This window comes from Pristiophorus japonicus, chromosome 2 (genome assembly GCF_044704955.1).
Source record: "Pristiophorus japonicus isolate sPriJap1 chromosome 2, sPriJap1.hap1, whole genome shotgun sequence".
Lineage (NCBI taxonomy): Eukaryota > Metazoa > Chordata > Chondrichthyes > Pristiophoridae > Pristiophorus > Pristiophorus japonicus.
The window spans coordinates 314881718-314901626 of NC_091978.1; the positions used below are offsets into that span (position 1 = coordinate 314881718).

At 45.9% G+C, this 19909-nt stretch overlaps 1 protein-coding gene across 1 annotated transcript in view; it reads left to right on the forward strand.

Moving 5' to 3' along the window:
• The window catches only part of rapgef2b (Rap guanine nucleotide exchange factor 2b), a 710204-nt gene that overhangs the window by 565897 nt on the left and 124398 nt on the right, over window positions 1-19909 (forward strand). The window contains exon 17 of the mRNA XM_070871784.1: window positions 3890-4047. Coding sequence (XP_070727885.1) covers window positions 3890-4047 — 158 coding nt within the window. The remainder of the gene's footprint in view (window positions 1-3889; window positions 4048-19909) is intronic.

A 19909-nucleotide genomic window follows, 5' to 3' on the forward strand; every position in this document is an offset into this window, starting at 1 on the left:
CAAATAATTCCAACCTGAATAAAAATTTATAAGCAAAGAAAAGATTAAATAAACCATGTTCCTATCTGTGTGAAAGTGCTTCAGGCAGGGAGAATGCTGCAGGAAGCTTCACAAGTTGAGGCAGCCGTTCCCGAAGGCTGGGGGGGGTGGAGGAGGCAGTAAGGGCCCGACCAACCGCAGCGGGGGGGGAGGCAGGGAGAAGGCAGCCGTTCCCGACGGCGGAGGGAGGGGAGGCAGTGTGGGCCCGACCGACCGCAGCGGGGGGGGGAGGCAGTGAGAAGGCTGCAGGAAGCCTCAGAGGTTGAGGCAGCCATTCCCGACGGCAGTGGGGGGAGGCCCCCCTGCCGTCGGTCGGGCCCGTCGGGAAACGGCTGCCTCAACTTCTGAGGCTTCCTGCAGCCTTCTCACTGCTGCAAGAAGCCTCAGTGCTGATCATGGAAGGGCAATGTGGTTTATTAAAAAATGTTAAAAATTGAACAGCTGCAAAGAACTACAAAAATGGCCGAGTGCCAATGTTTCCTTCACACTGCGCGTGCGCGAATGCTCCAAAGCGCACGCGCAGGGTTGCCGGCACGAAAAAAAACTCATTTAAATGGTACCCGCCCCCTCCTACTTACAAAATCGGTGCGAGTGGTAGGCTCCGCCCCCTGGGCGCCGCGCCAAGCAGACATCAAGCTGCAGGGCGCTCCAGAATAGCGCGTTTTTTTTTTCAGGCGCTGTTTTCGGCGCGAAAAACGGGCGCCCAGCTCGGAGGGGCGCCTGTTTTGCTGCGTGTGGAAACTTGGGGCCAATGTCTTGTCTTTTTGTTGGTCACTTATTTTTTTCTCTTCCTTTTACTCTGCAAATCCCTGTTCAAGGGACTATTTGGGTAAGAGTTTAACCACTGTGATCTGAAATAACTATTTCACTTCACTCGTAAAGCAGAGTCTTTTCTGTACATGGCGTCCCACACTTTGGAGTCAAGTTTCGGCCTGAGTTGCTCCTATTTTTTTGGAGCAACTAGTTTAGAATTGAGTATCTTAGAAATTGCAATTCTCGGCCTTTAGTTTGCTCCAGTTCTAGTGAGTTAGAACAGTTTCATTTTAGAAGAGATTTTTTTTTCAAAAGGGGGCATGTCCAGCCACTTACGCCTGGTTTGCGAGTTTGGGCAGCAAAAACTTACTCCAAACTAACTTAGAATGGAGTAAGTGTAGATTTTTATACGCTCAGAAAAAGCTTGCCTAGACTTAGAAAATCAGGCATAGGGAACCGGGGGGGTGGGCGGGAGGGGAGTTTACAAACATGAAACACTTAACTTTTACAAATAAAGAGCCATCATCAATAATAAATGATAAATAAATCAATAAATAAACAAATAAATCAATCCAAATAAATAAAAAATTAAAAAACAGTTAAAAACTCACTCAATAAATAAATAATTTCTACTCACCTACTGCAGCACCAGGGAGAAGAGGGGATGGGGGGGGGGGCGTGCGGTGTGGGGGGGGGGGGGAGACGAGAAGAAGATGGGGGCTGGGGGGGAAGAGAGAAGACGACGAAGAAGCCCCGCACGCAGCCATTGCCGGGCTGCCGACGCCGCCGACTCTTCGGGCAGGGCCCGCCCCAGCGAGATGCAGGGCGGGCGGGCCCCGTCGACGACGAGGAATCCGGGCCCTGCAGAGGACTTCGGGCGGGGCCCGCACGCAGCCGATGCTGGGCTTCTGCCGCCGCTGCCGACTCTTCGGGGCCCATTCAGCAAGATGCAGGGCGGGCGGGCCCCGTCGACGACGAGGAATCCGGGCCCTGCAGAGGACTTCGGGGAGGGCCCGCACGCAGCCGATGCTGGGCTGCTGCCGCCGCCGCCGACTCTTCGGGCAGGGCCCGCTCCAGCGAGAGGCTGGGCGGGCGGGCCCCGCCACCGAGATAAGATGTGCAGGCCACTCGGTTGGGGATAGGGGCGGCATTCCTTCGGCCTGGGATAGGGTCGTCGCCCCGGAGACAGGATGCCGGCAGCTACTGCGCATACTGCTGCACCGCGCCGAGGTGGAATTGGGCCTACAGCTATCTGAGAATCTCGAGGTAAGTATTCGGCGCAATTTTTGTTCTATAAATTAGGCGGGCCTCTCCGATGTGCGCCGTTCTATTGGGTGGCTGAAACTTGACCCTTTTATGTCTACAGTACTACAGGCTGTTACTGTGTTTTCAGCAAGGAAACTTGTGGGTATATTGATTTAATCGCACCATATCCTAATAAAGGGCCTTATCCTAATAGTGCTAACTGTGTATATGTTTTAATATTGAGTAATGTTTCATTTTCATGGCTGAGTTGTTATGACTAACCTGTTAAATACTGAGTTTGTCAAAAGTGAAAATTTGAGTTTCATATTAATTATTTTTGTCATTGTTTAGTTTCAAGGAACTTATAGTTAAATCTGTTATAAAACTCCATAAGCTGATGTACTTTCATATTTATTTTGAAATGGATCTAAATTATTCATGACTGATCAGTTCTTACGGTCCCCAATATTTTCAAAGTTTCTAGTGTTTTAGTAATTTAATGAAATAATTGCAGAAATTTTTGTTAAATGTTGGAGCTGAAGTTTTCATTTTTTACATTGTTTCCTTTGAAGATCTACATTAATTTGCTTTAAAATATTTCTAACTCTAGTATTTCTTCCAAGTTCAAAGTGATTGAAAAATATTTTTAAATGAATGCTGTAAAACTTTAGGGCTTTCCTGTATAGTTTGCTTTTTTATTTTCTCAATTTTCTCCTTCATCTCCCTTCCTTCTTTGAAGGTGCCATCGGTCCTTACATTGGCTATTCTTCTTGTGTGACAGGTGGTTTATCAGCCGGAACATCATTGTTCTTATCCAATGTCCACATATCTGCCCATTTCAGCAAAAGTCACTGAAGATTTATTGACTGTGGAAAGTCTGGCTGATTGTTTTCCATCTTGCTAGTCGAGGAACCCAGAAGCCAGTTGTCACTTTTTTCGGGGAAAACTGCACAAATCTACTTGTATTGACCTAGGAATTAAAAAATACAACTTAACTGTCGAGACAAAGTGAGAGCTAGATCCTGGGACTTAAACAAAGTTGTCATATGTGCTTTAGATTACAGATATTGTTGATGTTTCAATGTCGGAAAAATGATAGCAATGACTTTGCAAGTATGAATTAAAAGTTGCTGACAGTTCAAAAGAAGTAGAATCAGATATACCTGCCATAAAAAATGTTAAATAAAACTTTGGTTCATTTCTGGAGGAATAGAATTCAAAAGCAGAGAAGTTATGTTAAACTTATGTCGAACCTTGGTCAGATCACAATTAGAGTACTGTGCTCAGTTCTCGTCTCCATTTACAAAAGGGACATCAAGGCATTGGAGAAGTTGCAAAAATGATTTCCAAGAATAATACAAGAACTGAGAAGTTAAAACTATCAGCAAAGACTGAACTGTCTGGGGCTCTTTTCTCTAGAAAAGAGAAGGCTGAGAGGTGATCTGATGGAGGTCTTTAAAATTAAGACGGAGTTTGATGGGGTAGAGAAGATGTTTCCACTTGTGGGGGAGTCCAAAACTAGGAGCCATAAATAAAAAATAATGAAACTTTGTTATTCAGAGAGTGGTTATAATGGGTAACTTGCTACCACATGGAGTAGTTGAGTGAATAGCATAGATGAATTTAAGGGGAAGCTAGATAAGTACATGAGGAAGAAAGGAATAGAAGGATACGTTGATAGGGTGAAATGAAGTAAGGTGAGAGGGAGCTCTTGTGGAGCATAGACCTGTTGGGCCAAATGGTCTGTTTCTGTGCTATAATAACTGTGATATGTTCTTTGTACAACAGATTTGTGGTTTAAGATTTGCAGCATTGATCTATTATTTACTTGTGTTTCCTTTGCTTCTTACAGTGATATTGGTATTGGTCAGTCCCAGGACGACAGCATAGTAGGACTGAAGCAGTCTAGACATATTGCACCTGCACTGCCTGTAAGCGGCACCTTATCGTCCAGTAATCCTGACTTGTTGCAGTCTCATCATCGCATTCTTGATTTTAACACCACACCAGGTGAGTGTTAGTTTAACTCCAAAATTAGATTACTGTTTGTTGTATCAATTGGATAGATGTTCCATATATGTTCTCTTCTGTTTTTATGAGGGGAAGAAACCTCGTTCTCACTAAATTTATTCTATGTGGTACATAGAAATAGTTATTTCGAATCAATGGTTATGAATTGTTGGCTGAGTACAGCAAATTCTGCATTGGATTAATACTGCATTTTTTTTAATGCTTCCTTGCTATAAAAAAGTGGGTATAATTGAAGGGGGAAAAATCCCTGATTTTCAGTTAGCATTTAAATGCTGATGATAGAAATGAGGCTCCACATGAACCCAAACTGGCTGCTTTAATTATTAATGTAATTATCATTTAAACATTTAAGGAGACATTCAGCAAAGATATATTTCAGTGAGAAAGAAAGACTCTAAGAGAAGGATGAACCATCTGTGGCTAACTAAGGAAATAAAGGATAGTATCAAATTGAAAACAAAAAAGATACAACGTTACGAAGAATAGTGGAAGGCCAGAGTATTGGGAAATTTTTAGAAACCAGCAAAGGAAGACTAAAAAAATGATAGAGAGAGAAGATAGTTTATGAGAGTAAACTCGCAAGAAATATAAAAACAGACAGTAAGAGCTTCGACAGGTATATAAAAAGGAAGTAGCTAAAGTAAATGTTGGTCCTTTAGAGGATAAGACTGGGGAATTAATAATGGAAAACAGGGAAATGGCAGAGAATTTGAACAAATGTTTTGTATCTGTCTTCATAGTAGAAGACACTAAAAGCATCCCAAAAAATGATAATCAAGGGGCTATTTGGAGGGGGGGAAATTAAAACAATCACTAGAGAAAAAGTACTAGGCAAACTAATGGGACTAGAGATGGACATGTCCCCTGGACTTGATGGCCTGCAGCCTAGGGTCTTAAAAAGAAGTGTCTGCAGAGATAGTGAGTGCATTGCTTGTAATCATTGGTTGGATTCTGGAGAGGTCCCAGCGGATTGAAAAACCGCAAATGTAACCCGCCTATTTAAGAAAGGAGGGAGTCAGAAAGCAGGAAACTATAGACCAGTTAGCCTAACATCTGTCATTGGGAAAATGCAGGAGTCCATTATAAAGGAAGTGATAGCAGGACATTTAGAAAATCATAATGCAGTCAAGCAGAGTCAGCATGGTTTTATGAAATCATGTTTGACAAACTTGCTAGAGTTCTTTGAGGATGTAACAAGCAGGGTTGATAAAGGGGAACCCGTGGATATCGTATATTTGGATTTCCAGAAGACATTCGATAAGGTGCCACATAAAAGGTTACTGCACAAGAGAAGAGCTCAAGGGGTTGGGGGTAATATATTAGCATGGATAGAGGATTGGCTAGCAAACAGAGAGCCGGGATAAATTTTCAGGTTGGCAAACTGTAACTAGTGGGGTGCCACAGGGATCAGTGCTGGGGCCTCAACTATTTACAATCTATATTAATGACTTGGATGAATGGAACGAGTGTAATGTAGCCAAATTTGCTGCTGATACAAAGATAGGTGTGAAAGCAAGTTGTGAGGAGGATGCAAAGGGGCCAAAATTCACTGTCCCCAAAGTGGGGTACCGTGGGGTTTGGGCTGCCGATCGAAAAAATCGATTGGCCGCCGCGGTCGGGTGATTTCCCACCCCGAGCCATATTCAGCTCGGCGGGGGGGGGGGCGGGGATTTGAGCGGTGCGCACTTCCGCTGCAAACAGTGGGGTGAAGCCGCAGTAAAGGAAGGTTTTCAGCGGTGACCTCAGCAGCGTGCGGGCCTCTGAGAAGTGGCCAGGACAACGAAATTCAGCGATGAAAAGGTAGGATTTTTCCAGGCAGTGCCACCGCGAACTTTTCCAGTCGGTGCACAAACGCGACATTGCTGGAGTTTTGCCACGATCGGGTCCGTTTGGTAGGGAAATAGTTTTATTAATTTTAGTGTTTTTATTTCAGATTCCAGCATCCGCAGTATTTTGCTTTTGATATAGTTTTATTAAAAGTTTTGGCTCCATTAAACCTGCTGAGTGCTGTTCAGAGGTTTTCACATACTTTTGTACAACTTTCAGGTCTGACTCTTTAGTGGAAGCCTGTGGGCTGCAGAGACCTGCTTGGCAGGGTTCACTCTGAGAATGGGAGGGCGACACCTGGTCAGAAGCAGGGTGGCACGCAGGAGAAGGTGTCGTCGTCAGCACCGTGCAGAGAGGCAGCGGGCAAGGGAGGCAGCAGCCATGTTTAGTTCATTCTGAGCCAGACCAGTGTGGCCTCCACCTTCACCGGCCCGAATCAGGATTGTGGTTGGCTGCTTGGGGACAAGGGATATCCCCTGTCCACTTGGCTGCTTACTCCACTGTGGAACCCCAGGACAGCGTCAGAACATGCATACAATGGCGCTCATTGTGCCACCAGGTGTATCATCGAGCAGTGCAGAGGTTCTGGTGACACCTTGCAGTACTCTCCTCAATTGGTCTCCATAATCGTCGTGGTCTGCTGCATGCAGCACAACCTGGCCATCATGAGGGAACAGCTGCTGGAGGTCGAGCCAGCAATACTACCTGAGGAGGAGCAGGAGGCGCAGAAGGCGGAGGAGGATCCTCGTCGCCCCATAACTAGGATGCGTCGACCCATCGCCACCCTGGAAGGGCCGTGTGCAGACTGACCAGCACCCTCTTGAGACGGTGCGTCCTCATATATATGGAGGTGCCTGACGCCTCCCTTGCAATCTCCCTCCATGCATTATGTACTGCCGGTCTGCCAGGTCTCCCCACGTCAGGAAACAGTATTCTTTTTCTGTCCTTCACACCGTCCATCAGTGTCTCCAGCTCCATATCTGTGAACCTGTTGTCTCTCCTTGGATCTCTTACACCAGCCATCCTTCTAAACTCCTTCCCTACTCAGGACCTTGCTGCAAATCCTGGCCTTGAGCAGCTGGCTCGTTAGAAACATTTACCCGCATGTTGAATTTCTCAGTGGTGATAACGCTCAAATTAAGACAGCCACAGCGCTGAAAAATCCACTTTGGAAGGGATCATTAGCACTGGAACCCATTTGTTCACTTTTAGCCCCGAAAACATTTTGGCACTAATGGCCCAAAAAGGTGGGGGGAACACCAGCTTTCCAGCGTTACTGAATTTCGGGCACAAAGAATCTGCAAAGAAATATAGATAGGCTAAGTGAGTGGGCAAAAAATTGGCAGATGGAGTATAATGTGGGAAAATGTGAGATTGGTAGGAAAAATAAAGCAAATTATTATTTAACTAGGGAAAGATTACAAAATGCTGCAGTACAGAGAGATCTAGGGGTCGTCGTACATGAAACTCAAAGTTAGCATGCAGGTACAGCAAGTAATTAGGAAATCAAATGGCCTTTGTTGCAAGGGGGATGAAGTATAAAAGTAAGGAAGACCTGTTACAACTGTACAGGGCATTGGTGAGTCCACACCTGGAGTACTGTGTACGGTATTGGTCTCCTTATTTAAGAAGGGATAAACTTGCATTGGAGGCAGTTCAGAGAAGGTTTCCGAGGTTGATTGATGTGATGAAGGGGTTGTCACATGAAGAAAGGTTGAGCAGATTGGACCTATACTCAATGGAGTTCAGAAGATTGAGAGGTGATCTTATTGAAACGTATAAGATTCTGAGGGGGCTTGACAGGGTAGATGCAGAGAGCATGTTTCCTCTCGTGGGCGAATCTAGAACGAGGGGGCATAGTCTCAGAATAAGGGGTCGCCCATTTAAAACAGGAATGAAGAATTTCTTCTCTCAAAGGGTCGTGAAACTTTGGAATTCTCTATCCCAGAGAGCTGAGGAGACTGGGTCATTGAATATATTTTATCATCATCATCATAGACAGTCCCTCGGAATCGAGGAAGACTTGCTTCCACTCCTGAAGTGCGTTCTTTGGTGGATGAACAGTCCAATATGAGAGCCACAGACTCTGTCACAGGTGGGACAGATCGTCATTGAGGGAAGGGGTGGGTGGGACTGGTTTGCCGCACACTCTTTCCGCTGTCTGCGCTTGATTTCTGCATGCTCTTGGCGTTGAGACTCGAGGTGCTTAGCGCCCTCTCTGATGCACTTCCTTCACTTAGTGCGGTCTCGGGCCTGGGACTCCCAGGTGTTGGTTGGGTTGTCGCACTTTATCAGGGAGGCTTTGAGGGTGTCCTTGTAGTGTTTCCGCTGCCTACCTTTGGCTCATTTGCCACGAGGGAGCTCCGAGTAGTGCACTTGTTTTGGGAGTCTCGTGTCTGGCATTCGGAATATGTGGCCTGCCAGTGGAGCTGATCGAGTGTGGTCAGTGCTTCAATGCTGGGGATGTTAACCTGAATGAGGACACTGATGTTGGTGCTCCTGTCCTCCCAGGGGATTTGTAGGATCTTGCGGAGACATCGTTGGTGATATTTCTCCAGCAACTTGAGGTGTCTACTGTACACAGTCCATGTCTCTGAGCCATATAGGAGAGCAGGTATTACTACACCCTGTAGACCATGAGCTTGGTGGCAGTTTTGAGGGCCTAGTCTTCAAACACTCTTTTCCTCAGGCGGCCAAAGGCTGCACTGGCGCACTGGAGGCAGTGTTGGATCTCGTCGTCGATGCCTGCTCTTGTTGATAAGAGGCTCCCGAGATATGGGTGTCCAGGACCGTGTCGTGGATGTTGATGACTGGGGGGGGCAGTGCTGTGCGGTGAGGACAGGCTGGTGGAGGACCTTTGTCTTACGGATGTTTAGCGTAAGGCCCATGCTTTCGTATGCTTCAGTAAATACGTCGACTATGTCCCGTAGTGCAGCCTCTGTGTGCATAGACGTGGGTGCCGTCTGCATACTGTAGCTCGACGACAGAGGTTGGGGTGGTCTTGGATCTGGCCTGGAGACAGCGCAGGTTGAACAGGTTCCCACTGGTTTTGTAGTTTAGTTCCACTCCAGCGGGGAGCTTGTTGACTGTGAGGTGGAGCATGGCAGCGAGAAAGATTGAGAAGAGGGTTGGGGCGATGACGCAGCCCTGTTTGACCCCGGTCCGGACGTGGATTGGGTCTGTGATGGATCCGTTGATGAGGATCATGGCCTGCAAGTCATTATGGAGCAGGCAGAGGATAGTGACGTACTTTTGGGGGCACCCGAAACGGAGGAGGACGCTCTATAAACCCTCGCGGTTGACAGTGTCAAAGGCCTTTCTAAGGTCAAAGAAGGCCATGTATAAGGGCTGGCGCTGTTCCCTGCATTTTTCCTGTAGCTGTCGCGCTGCAAAAATCATGTCCGTTGTGCTCCGTAGGAGACGAAATCCGCACTGTGACTCCGGGAGAAGCTCCTCAGCCACGGGAAGAAGACGGTTGAGGAGGACTCTAGCGACGACTTTCCCAGTGGCTGATAGCAGGGAGATTTCTCTGTAGTTGCCGCAGTCAAACTTGTCCCCTTTTTTAAAGATGGTCACAATTACTGCATCTCTGAGATCCCCCGGCATGCTATCCTCCCTCCAGATGAGAGAGAAGAGGTTGTGTATTCGCGCCAGCAGTGCCTCTCCACCATACTTCAGCAGGGATTCCGTCCGTACCCATAGCCTTGTTGTTTTTAAGCTGTCTTATGGCTTTTTCTACCTCAGTATGAGGTGAGGCCCCGACACTGAATATATTTAAGGTGGCGATAAACTGATTTTTGAAAGATAAGGGAGTCAAGGGTTATGGGAAGACAGCAAGCAAGTGGAGTTGAGGCCAAGATCAGATCAGCCATGATCTTATTGAATGAGGCCTGATGGCCTACTCCTGCACCTATTTCTTATGTATTCCAGTTCTTTTGACCCTGGCGACCAGTAAATTCAATTGACAAAAAAAGAGATTAATAGCTTTGAGACAAAAAATGTATAAATATTTATTGGTTAGTATGTACGTCAGAGATATAGATTTAGAATAACTTGTAAACTTTGGTTTTACCGAATCGTGATGTTGACGCAGGTTAGAATGTGTTCTTCTTTCATTTTTGAGTCCAGTATAGACTGATGGGATTAGAATGATCTCTGTTGCCTGTATAAGGTTTAAGTGTTTGAACCCGCACAGGCTATACGGTTTAAGTGTTTGAACCCTCACAAGGCTATAGGGTTTAAGTGTTTGAACCTGCACAAGGCTATAAGGTTTAACTGTTTGAACCTGCACAGGCTATGATTAGTGGCTGCAAATTAGCAGCATAAAACTGTCAACCTGGGCAAGCTTCCTAAAATGGAGGTATAAGCAGTGTCTGAAATAGAAAAACTCACGCTGGTGCAGTAAAGGGTGTTCTCCTGAATAGGGTTACAGCATACTTGGGGCCGATTTCTTTTTTGCTATTTGTTGTAAAATCATAATTGCATTCTTTATACAATTTCACAAATAGTGAAGAGAGGAAATCTTCCCCCAGTGTTGGAGCACAACAGAAGAATTTTTACTCTACATCTATCACATGCTATATCTGTAAAAATTGCTGACTGCCTAATTATTTATTCCCTAGTTATCCAATTTCTCACCTTAATGAGCATCAGAAATCTGTTTAGCTAGTTTGTGAATAACTCACCATCATTTTATGCTTTTGAACTGTTAAATTGAAGAAGAAATAAATGATTAATTTCCGGTACCAATGAACTGAATTACTCCCAGTCCAGGGTGAAGAGTGTTTGATATGACCTTGATAAATAGCCTTTTACTGGGTGGGCCGTTAGCATACAGACTAGGCATTTAAGATCTCTATATGCAATATCGTACTCTAAATGCGCCCGCATCATAACAAAATATAATCATGTTCTGGAAAGAACCTATTTTCCGTAAAAGGTGGTGCATTTGTTGCTTTTGTTGCTTAATGTGCATTTAGTACAGGAATCCATTTTACAGGTTATCCTACTAGATAAGAACATTCTGCTGATTACAGAAACACAGTGATATTGCCGTGTATTTCTTCCACATTTGTAGTGTAACTAGTGGCCAGTTATTTTTATAATACAGAAATCCTTCATCGAATTATTCTGTGGAAACAAAATCCTGATTCTAGAGTTTAAGCAAAGATGTTAAAAATAATAGAGTGGTGTAAGTTAGAAATAATTAAAAATAAAATCACTTGTTAATAAATGATTTTTAATATTGAAACATAAATATAGTCAAGTGTCGCTTATCTGCAAACTGAATTACCATGTGTTCAATTTATGCATATCATGCCTTGACAGCCCATTCCTTGCCAGACCTGTAGATGTCTCACTCCTGGCAAAAGCTATGCTGCGCCCTCTTGATGTGATTAATGTACTGCATAGAAAGCAACTGATTTACACTGTTTTATGTTTTTACTTTTCCGCAATTGAATTTCATGAACACGTGAATAACCCTGATAATCGCTATCTCTGCCATGCCAACTACTAATCCTGCTGTTTTTAATCCACCATTTCTTAAGCAGCCAACAAGCCCAAACCTCAAAACTGATCTTGTTGCTGCTCCATCCAGCTGATTCCCTTAGTCTGCTGCTGACTCCATTATTATGTATGGGAGAGCAGCAATATGACTGAGGGCTGTTGACGGGAGTATGTTTGGGGAGTTTGTCATATTTGCAATAGAAAGTGCCTGTTCTATTGAAACTGCTAATGGATTGTCGTCCATCTTTTTAAAAATAAATTCATTCATGGGATGTGGGTGTCGCTGCCAAGGCCAGCGTTTATTGCCCATCCCTAATTGCCCTTGAGAAGGTGATGGTGAACTGCCTTCTTGAACCGCTGCAGTTCGTGTGATGAAGGTACTCCGACATGCTGCTAGATAGGGAGTGCCAGGAATTTGAACCAGTGACGATGAAGGAACGGCGATATATTTTCAAGTCAAGGTGGTGTGTGACTTGGAGGGGAACTTGCAGGTAGTGGTGTTACCATACGCCTGCTGCACTTGTCCTTCTAGGTGGTAGAGGTCGTGGGTTTGGGAGGTGCTGTAGAAGAAGCTTGGAGGAGTTGCTGCAGTGCATCTTGTACATGGTACACACTGCAACCATGCCTCTTGACTGTTGTTGGAGCTGCACTCGTCCAGGCAAGTGGAGAGTATTCCATTACACTCCTGACTTGTACCTTGTAGATGGTGGAAAGGCTTTGGGGAGTCGGAAGGTGAGACACTCGCCACAGAATACCCAGCATCTGACCTATTTTTACATAAGAAAATAAGAAATAGGAGCAGGAGTAGGCCATTTGGCCCCTCAAGCCTGCTCCGCCATTCAATAAGATCATGGCTGATCTGATCCTGGCCTCAACTCCACTTCCCCGCCCGCTCCCCATAACCCTTGACTTCCTTATCATTCAAAAATCTGCCCATCTCCACCTTAAATATATTCAGCAACCCAGCCTCCATAGCTCTCTGGGGCAGAGAATTCCACAGATTTATGACCTTCTCAGAGAAGAAATTCCTTCTCATTTCTGTTTTAAATGGGTAACCCCTTATTCTGAAACTATGCCCCCTAGATTCTCCCATGAGGGGGAATGTTCTCTCTGCATCTACCCTGTTAAGTCCTCTCAGAATCGTACGTGTTTCAATAAGATCACCCCTCATTCTTCTAAACTCCAAGGAGTATAGACCCAACCTGCTCAACCTTTCTTCATATGACAACCTCTTCATCTCAGGAAACATCCTCGTGAAACTTCTCTGAACTGCCTCCAATGCAAGTATAATAAGGAGACTAAAACTGTACGCAATACTCTAGGTGTGGTCTCACCAACACCCTGTACAGTTGTAGCAGGACTTCCCTGCTTTTATACTCCATCCCCCTTGCAATAAAGGCCAACATTCCATTTGCCTTCCTAATTACTTGCTGTACCTGCATACTGACCTTTTGTGTTTCATGCACAAGGACCCTCAGATCCCTCTGTACCGCAGCATTTTGTAATCTCTCCCCATTTAAATAATTTGCTTTTTTATTTTTCCTACCAAAGTGGATAACCTCACATTTTCCCATATTATACTCCATCTGCCAAATGTTTGCCCACTCACTGAGAGCCTATCTATATCCCTTTGTAGATTTTTTGCGTCATCCTCACAACTTGCTTTCCCACCTATCTTTGTATCATCAGCAAATTTGGCAACATTACACTTGGTCCCTTCGTCCAAATCATTCATATAGATTATAAATAGTTGAGACCCAGCACTGATCCCTGTGGCACCCCACTAGTTACAGTTTGCCAGCCTGAAAATGACCTATGTATCCTGACTCTCTGCTTTCTGTTAGTTAGCTATTCCTCTATCCACGCTAATATATTACCCCCATCCCTGTGAACTTTTATCTTGTGCAGTAACCTTTTGTGTGGCACCTTTATCGAATGCTTTCTGGAAATCCAAATATACAACATCAACTGATTCTCCTTTAGCCACTCTGCTCATTACATCCTCAAAGAACTCCAGCAAATATGTCAAACATAATTTCCCTTTCATAAAACCATGCTGACTCTGTTTGACTGCATTATGATTTTCTAATTGTCCAGCTATGACTTCTTTAATGATGGACTCCAGCATTATCCCAATGACAGATGTTAGGCTAACTGGTCTATAGTTTCCTGCTTTCTGTTTCCCTCTCTTAAAGGGTTGTTACATTTGCGGTTCACTGGGACCTCTCCAGAATCCATGGAATTTTGGTAAATTACAACCAATGCATCCACCAACTCTGAACCCACTTCTTTTAAGACCCTAGGATGTATGCCATCAGGTCCAGGCGACTTGTCTGCCTTTAGTCTCATTTGTTTGTCGAGTAGTTTATCTCTAGTGATAGTGATTGTTTTAAGTCCATCCTTTACTTCCTTAGTTAGCCACGGATGATTCATCCTTCTCTTAGCATCTTTATTTCTCACTAGAATAAATCTTTGCTGAGAGTTATGAAATATCTCCTTAAATGCTTGCCACTGCATTTCTACAGTCTTGCCCTATAATATATTTTCCCAGTCCACTTTAGCTAACTCTGCCTTCATACCTTTGTAATTACCTTTATTTAAGTTCTGGACACGAGTTTGAAACCTAGCTTTCTCACCCTCAAACTGAATTTGAAATTCTACCATGTTATGATCACTCTTCCCGAAAAGGATCCTTCAATTCAAGATCATTAATTAATCCAGACTAGTTACACATTACCAGATCTAAAATAGTTTGCTCCCTAGTTGGTTCCACAACGTATTGTTCCAAATTATCCCGCATACACTCCATGAACTCTTCCTCAAGGCTACCTTTGCCAATTTGATTTGCCAATATGAAGATTAAAATCGCCCATGATTATTGCTGTACCTTGATTACAAACCTCCATTATTTCTTGATTTATGCTCTGTGCTACAGAGTGGCTACTGTTCAGGGACCTGTAGACCACTCCCACTAGTGACTTCTTTCCCTTATTACTTCTTATCTCCATCCAAACTGATTCTACATCTTGTTCTTCCGAGCCAATATAATTTCTTACTACTGCACTTGCTCACCAACCGGTACTCTGTTCTGAGTACCGGTGGGGCCAATGGTGGCTCTGGGGAGTGCAGCCATGGCACCACGGGTGGCTCAGCTGCACGGCAGGGGGTGGGGGGAGCGGGGGGAAGAAGAATAATGGAAGAGCTATAATGGTAGTGGATTCGCTAGTCAGGGGAGCAGACAGGTGTTTCTGCAGCCACAGATGTGACTCCAGGGTGCCAGGGTCAAGGATGTCACTGAGCGGCTGCAGGGCATTCTGGGGGGAGAGTGTGAACAGCCAATGGTCGTGGTCCACTTCGGTACCACTAAATAGATAGGAAGAGGGATGAGGTCCTGCAGGCAGAGTTTAGGGAGCTAGGAGAGAGATTAAAAAGCAGGACCTCAAAGGTAGTAATCTCCGGATTACTCCCAGTGCCACGAGCTAGTGAGTACAGAAATAGGAGAATAGAGCAGATGAATTCGTGGCTGGAGAGACAGTGCAGGCGGGAGGGCTTTCGTTTTTTCAGTCATTGGGACCGCTTCTGGGGAGGTGGGACTTGTACAAGCCGGACGGGTTGCACCTCAACAGAGCCGGGACCAGTATCCTCGTGGTGGGGTTTGCTAGTGTTGTTGGGGAGGGTTTAAACTAGCTTGGCAGGGGGATGGGAACCTGAAACAAGATTCAGTAGGGAGGAGAGTAAAGCTGGAATTAGAAAGCAAAATTAAAGAAAGTGAGTTTGAAGGAGAGAGGAAACAAACAGGAAAAAAGGGTAAAAAAACAAACTTAAAGGAACTTTGTCTAAATGCACGTAGCATTTGTAACAATATAGATGAGTTGACGGTACAAATTTAGACAAATGGGTATGATCTGATAGCCATTGCAGAGACATGGTTGCAAGGTGTCCAGGACTGGAAATTAAATATTCAAGGGTACTTAACAATCCGGAAAGACAGACAGAAAGGAAAAAGAGGTGGGGTAGCTCTATTGATAAAGGATGGAATCACTGCAATAGTAAGAAATTATATTGGCTCAAATGATAAGGGTGTTGAAACAGTTGGGTGGAGATAAGGAACAATAAGGGGAAAAAGTCACTGGTGGGCGTAGTCTATAGGCCCCCTAACAGTAGCAACTCTGTTGGTCGGAGCATAAGCCAGGAAATAGGGTAAAAAGGGAACAGCAATAATCATGGGTGATTTTAACCTCCATATTGATTGAGGAGGAGTTCATAGAGTGCGTAAGGGACGGGTTCCTTGAGCAGTACGTAACGGAACCAACCAGGGGGCAGGCTGTCTGAGATCTGGTCCTGTGTACTGAGACAGGATTAATAAACAATCTCTTAGTAAAGGATCCCCTTGGAATGAGTAATCATAGCATGATTGAATTTCAAATTCAGATGGAAGGTGAGAAAGTTGGATCTCTAACCAGCGTACGAAGTTTAAATAAAGGAGACTATGAAGGTATGAGGGCAGAGTTAGGTAAAGTGGACTGGGAAAATAGATTAAAGTGTAGGACGGTTGATGAACAGTGGTGTACATTTAAGGAGATATTTCACAACTCTCAAGAAAAATATATTCCAGTGAGGAGGAAAGGGTGTAAGAGAAAAGATAGCCAGCCGTGGCGAACTAAAGAAATAAAGGATGGTATCCAATTAAAAACAAGGGCATACTATTGTGTTCCTAACACAGATGAGACTGCACACAGGGAGGTTAAAGTAACAGTCACCTCAGTCTTTATTAAGACACTCCAGAGTGAGGAACAGGTCTTAGGGGGCCGGCTTATATACAGTGCTCCCAAGGGATGCTGGGATCCCTTGGGACTTCAGGGAATGAGCTCCCTGGTGGCGGAACATGGGAGTGCATGCTTTACAGATACACAACATCACTCCACCCCCAAAGTCAAAGTGAAAACTATTTACAAGGTGAGGTGGTCAGGAGCCTTTCTTTCCCTCGGTACAAATGTCTGTTCTGGTGTGTTGGCTGTGCCCTCGCTGGGCTGGTGTGTTGTTGGCCCTGCAGGGCTGCTGGGTGAGCCTGGCCTTGCTGGGCTGTTGGGCATGATGGGTTCGATTTCCTGGTCCAGGATGGTGTCGTTGATCTTTTGGGTGTGTGTTGTGGGCTCGATAAAGATGGTGTCTGCTGTGGGTTGTTCAAGGCAGTCTGTGAACCGCAACCTCGTTTGGTCCAAGTGCTTTCTGCAAATTTGTCCATTGTCTAGTTTGACTACAAACACCCTACTCCCTTCTTTAGCTATCACCGTGATCCACTTGGGACCATGTCCATAGTTTAGCACATACACAGGGTCATTCAGATCAATTTCCCGTGACATAGTGGCGCGACCATTTTGTTGCTGCCGCCTGCTCTCTACCTGATCATGCAGGTTGGGGTGAACCAGCGAGAGTCTGGTTTTAAGTGCCCTTTTAATGATTAGCTCAGCCGGGGGCACCCCTGTGAGCAAGTGGGGTCTCTTGCGGTAGCTGAGCAATACTCGGGACAGGCGGGTTTGGAGTGAGCCTTCTGTGACTCGTTTAAGGCTCTGTTTGATGGTTACCACTGCCCGCTCTGCTTGCCCATTGGAGGCTGGTTTAAACGGGGCCGAGGTGACATGTTTGATCCCATTGCGGGTCATGAATTCTTTAAATTCGGCACTGGTGAAACATGGCCCGTTGTCACTGACCAGTATGACAGCAGGCCATGGGTGGCAAACATGGGCCTCAGGCTTTCAGTGGTGGTAGTGGCGGTGCTTCCCGACATTATTTCACATTCAATCCATTTTGAAAAAGCAGCCACCACCACCAGGAACATTTTACCGAGAAACGGGCCCGCATAGTCGACATGAATCCTCGACCATGGTCTGGAGGGCCAGGACCACAAACTCAGTGGTGCATCTCTGGTCGCGTTGCTCAACTGAGCATACATGCTGCATTGCCATACACAGGACTCTAAGTCAGAGTCGATACCGGGCCACCACACGTTGGATCTGGCTATCGCTTTCATCATTACTATACCTGGGTGTGTGCTGTGGCGATCCGAGATGAACGTTTCCCTGCCCTTTTTGGGTAGCACTACGCGGTTACCCCACAACAGGCAGTCTGCCTGAATGGACAGCTCGTCCTTTTGCCGCTGGAACGGCTTGATTAGCTCTTGCATTTCAACGGGGATGCTGGCCCAGCTCCCATGCAGTACACAGTTTTTTACTAGGGACAGCAGAGGATCTTGGCTGGTCCAAGTCCTAATCTGGCAGGCCGTGACAGGTGATTTATCATTTTCAAACGCTTCTATGACCATCAACAAGTCTGCGGGCTGTGCTACCATCAACAAGTTTGCAGGCTGCGCCATTTCCACCCCCGGGTGGCCAATGGTAGCCGACTGAGAGCATCTGCACAGTTCTCAGTGCCTGGCTTGTGGCGGATGGTATAGTTATATGCTGATAGCGCGAGTGCCCACCTTTGTATGCAGGCTGTGCCATTAGTATTTATCCCCTTCTTTTCAGCGAACAGGGATATGAGGGGCTTGTGATTGGTTTCCAGCTCAAATTTGAGGCCAAACAGGTACTGATGCATTTTCTTTACTCCGAACACACACGCTAATGCCTCTTTTTCAATCATGCTGTCGGCCCTCTCTGCCTTAGACAAGCTCCTGGAGGCATAGGCGACAGGTTGCAACTTCCCTGCAATATTAGCTTGTTGTAATACACACCCGACTCCGTACGACGACGCACCACATGCTAGCACAAGTCTTTTACACGGGTTATACAATACAAGCAGCTTGTTGGAGCATAAAATGTTTCTGGCTTTCTCAAAATCAATTACTTGGTTTTTTCCCCATACCCAGTTCTCACCTTTACGCAATGACACATGTAGGGGCTCTAAGAGGGTGCTTAACCCCGGTAGGAAGTTACCAAAATAGTTGAGGAGTCCCAGGAACGACCACAGCTCCGTGACGCTCTGTGGCCTGGGCATGTTCCTGATAGCCTCTGTCTTGGTATCTGTGGGCCGAATGCCGTCCGCCACAATCTTTCTCCCCAAAAACTCCACTTCTGTTGCCATGAAGACTCATTTCGACCTCTTCACACGCAACCCTACGCGATTCAGTCGTTGGAGGACCTCCAGGTTTTGTAGGTGCTCGACGGTGTCCCGACCCGTGACCAATATGTCGTCCTGAAAAACCACCATGCGTGGTACCGACTTGAGTAGGCTCTCCATGTTTCTTTGGAAGATCGCTGCAGCCGACCGAATTCCAAACGGGCATCTGTTGTAGATAAACAGTCCCTTCTGCGTGTTGATGCAAGTGAGGCCCGTCGAAGACTCCTCCAGCTCCTGCGTCATGTAGGCCGAAGTCAGGTCGAGCTTGGTGAACGTCTTGCCTCCTGCCAGCGTCGCAAATAGGTCGTCTGCCTTAGGTAGCGGGTATTGGTCCTGTAGTGAGAAACAATTAATAGTTACTTTATAATCGCCGCAAATCCTGACCGTGTCATCACTTTTGAGTACTGGAACAATCGGGCTGGCCCACTTGCTGAATTCCACTGGGAAGATGATGCCCTCACGTTGCAGCCTGTACAGCTCGATTTCCACACACTCCCTCATCATGTGAGGTACCGCTCGCACCTTGTGGTGAATGGATCGTGCCTCTGGGACCAAGTGGATCCGCACCTTCGCCCCGGAAAAGTTTCCAATGCCTGGCTCAAAAAGGGAAGGAAATTTGTTTAGAACTTGGGTAGATGAGGCCTCATCGACATGTGATAGTGCTCGGATGTCATCTCAGTTCCAGCGGATTTTGCCCAGCCAGCCCCTTCCAAGCAGTGTGGGGCCATCGCCCGGGACAATCCAGAGTGGCAGTTTGTGTACCGTGCCCTCGTAGGTGACCTTGACCAGGCGCTGCCCAGGACAGTGATAATCTCTTTGGTGTACATTCTCAGTTTCGTGTGGATGGGGCTCAGGGCTGGTCTGAGTGCCTTGTTGCACCACAGTCTCTCAAACATCTTTTTACTCATGATGGATTGGCTAGTGCCAGTGTCCAGTTCCATGGCTTTGGGTAAGCCATTCAATTTTACGTTTAGCATTATAGGTGGACATTTCATCGAAATGTGTGCACCCCGTGTACTTTAGCATCTGCCTCTTCTCTCTGAGGCTCGAAATTGCTTTGATCCACCATGGACCGATCTTCCTCTGCCACGTGATGGTTAGCAGGTTTTGCAGAGCTTGCAGCTCGTCTGCAAGCTCGTTGGAGGTGCCCCATTGTTCCACAACTCTTGCAAACATACCCTTTGAAGCGGCATGAATAGGCTGAATGGAAGCCTCCACAACGCCAACAAGGTGTGAATTGCCTTGCATTCATCCTTTGTTGTGGACTCTGAGTCATCTGGGTCACCTGAGGCCTGCTGGCAGTTGCAGACTCGTGGTTTCTGCCCTGTGCATTTCTGCCTGCAAACACAGTTCCAGTTAATTTATGAACATTGCTGGCACTTGTGTG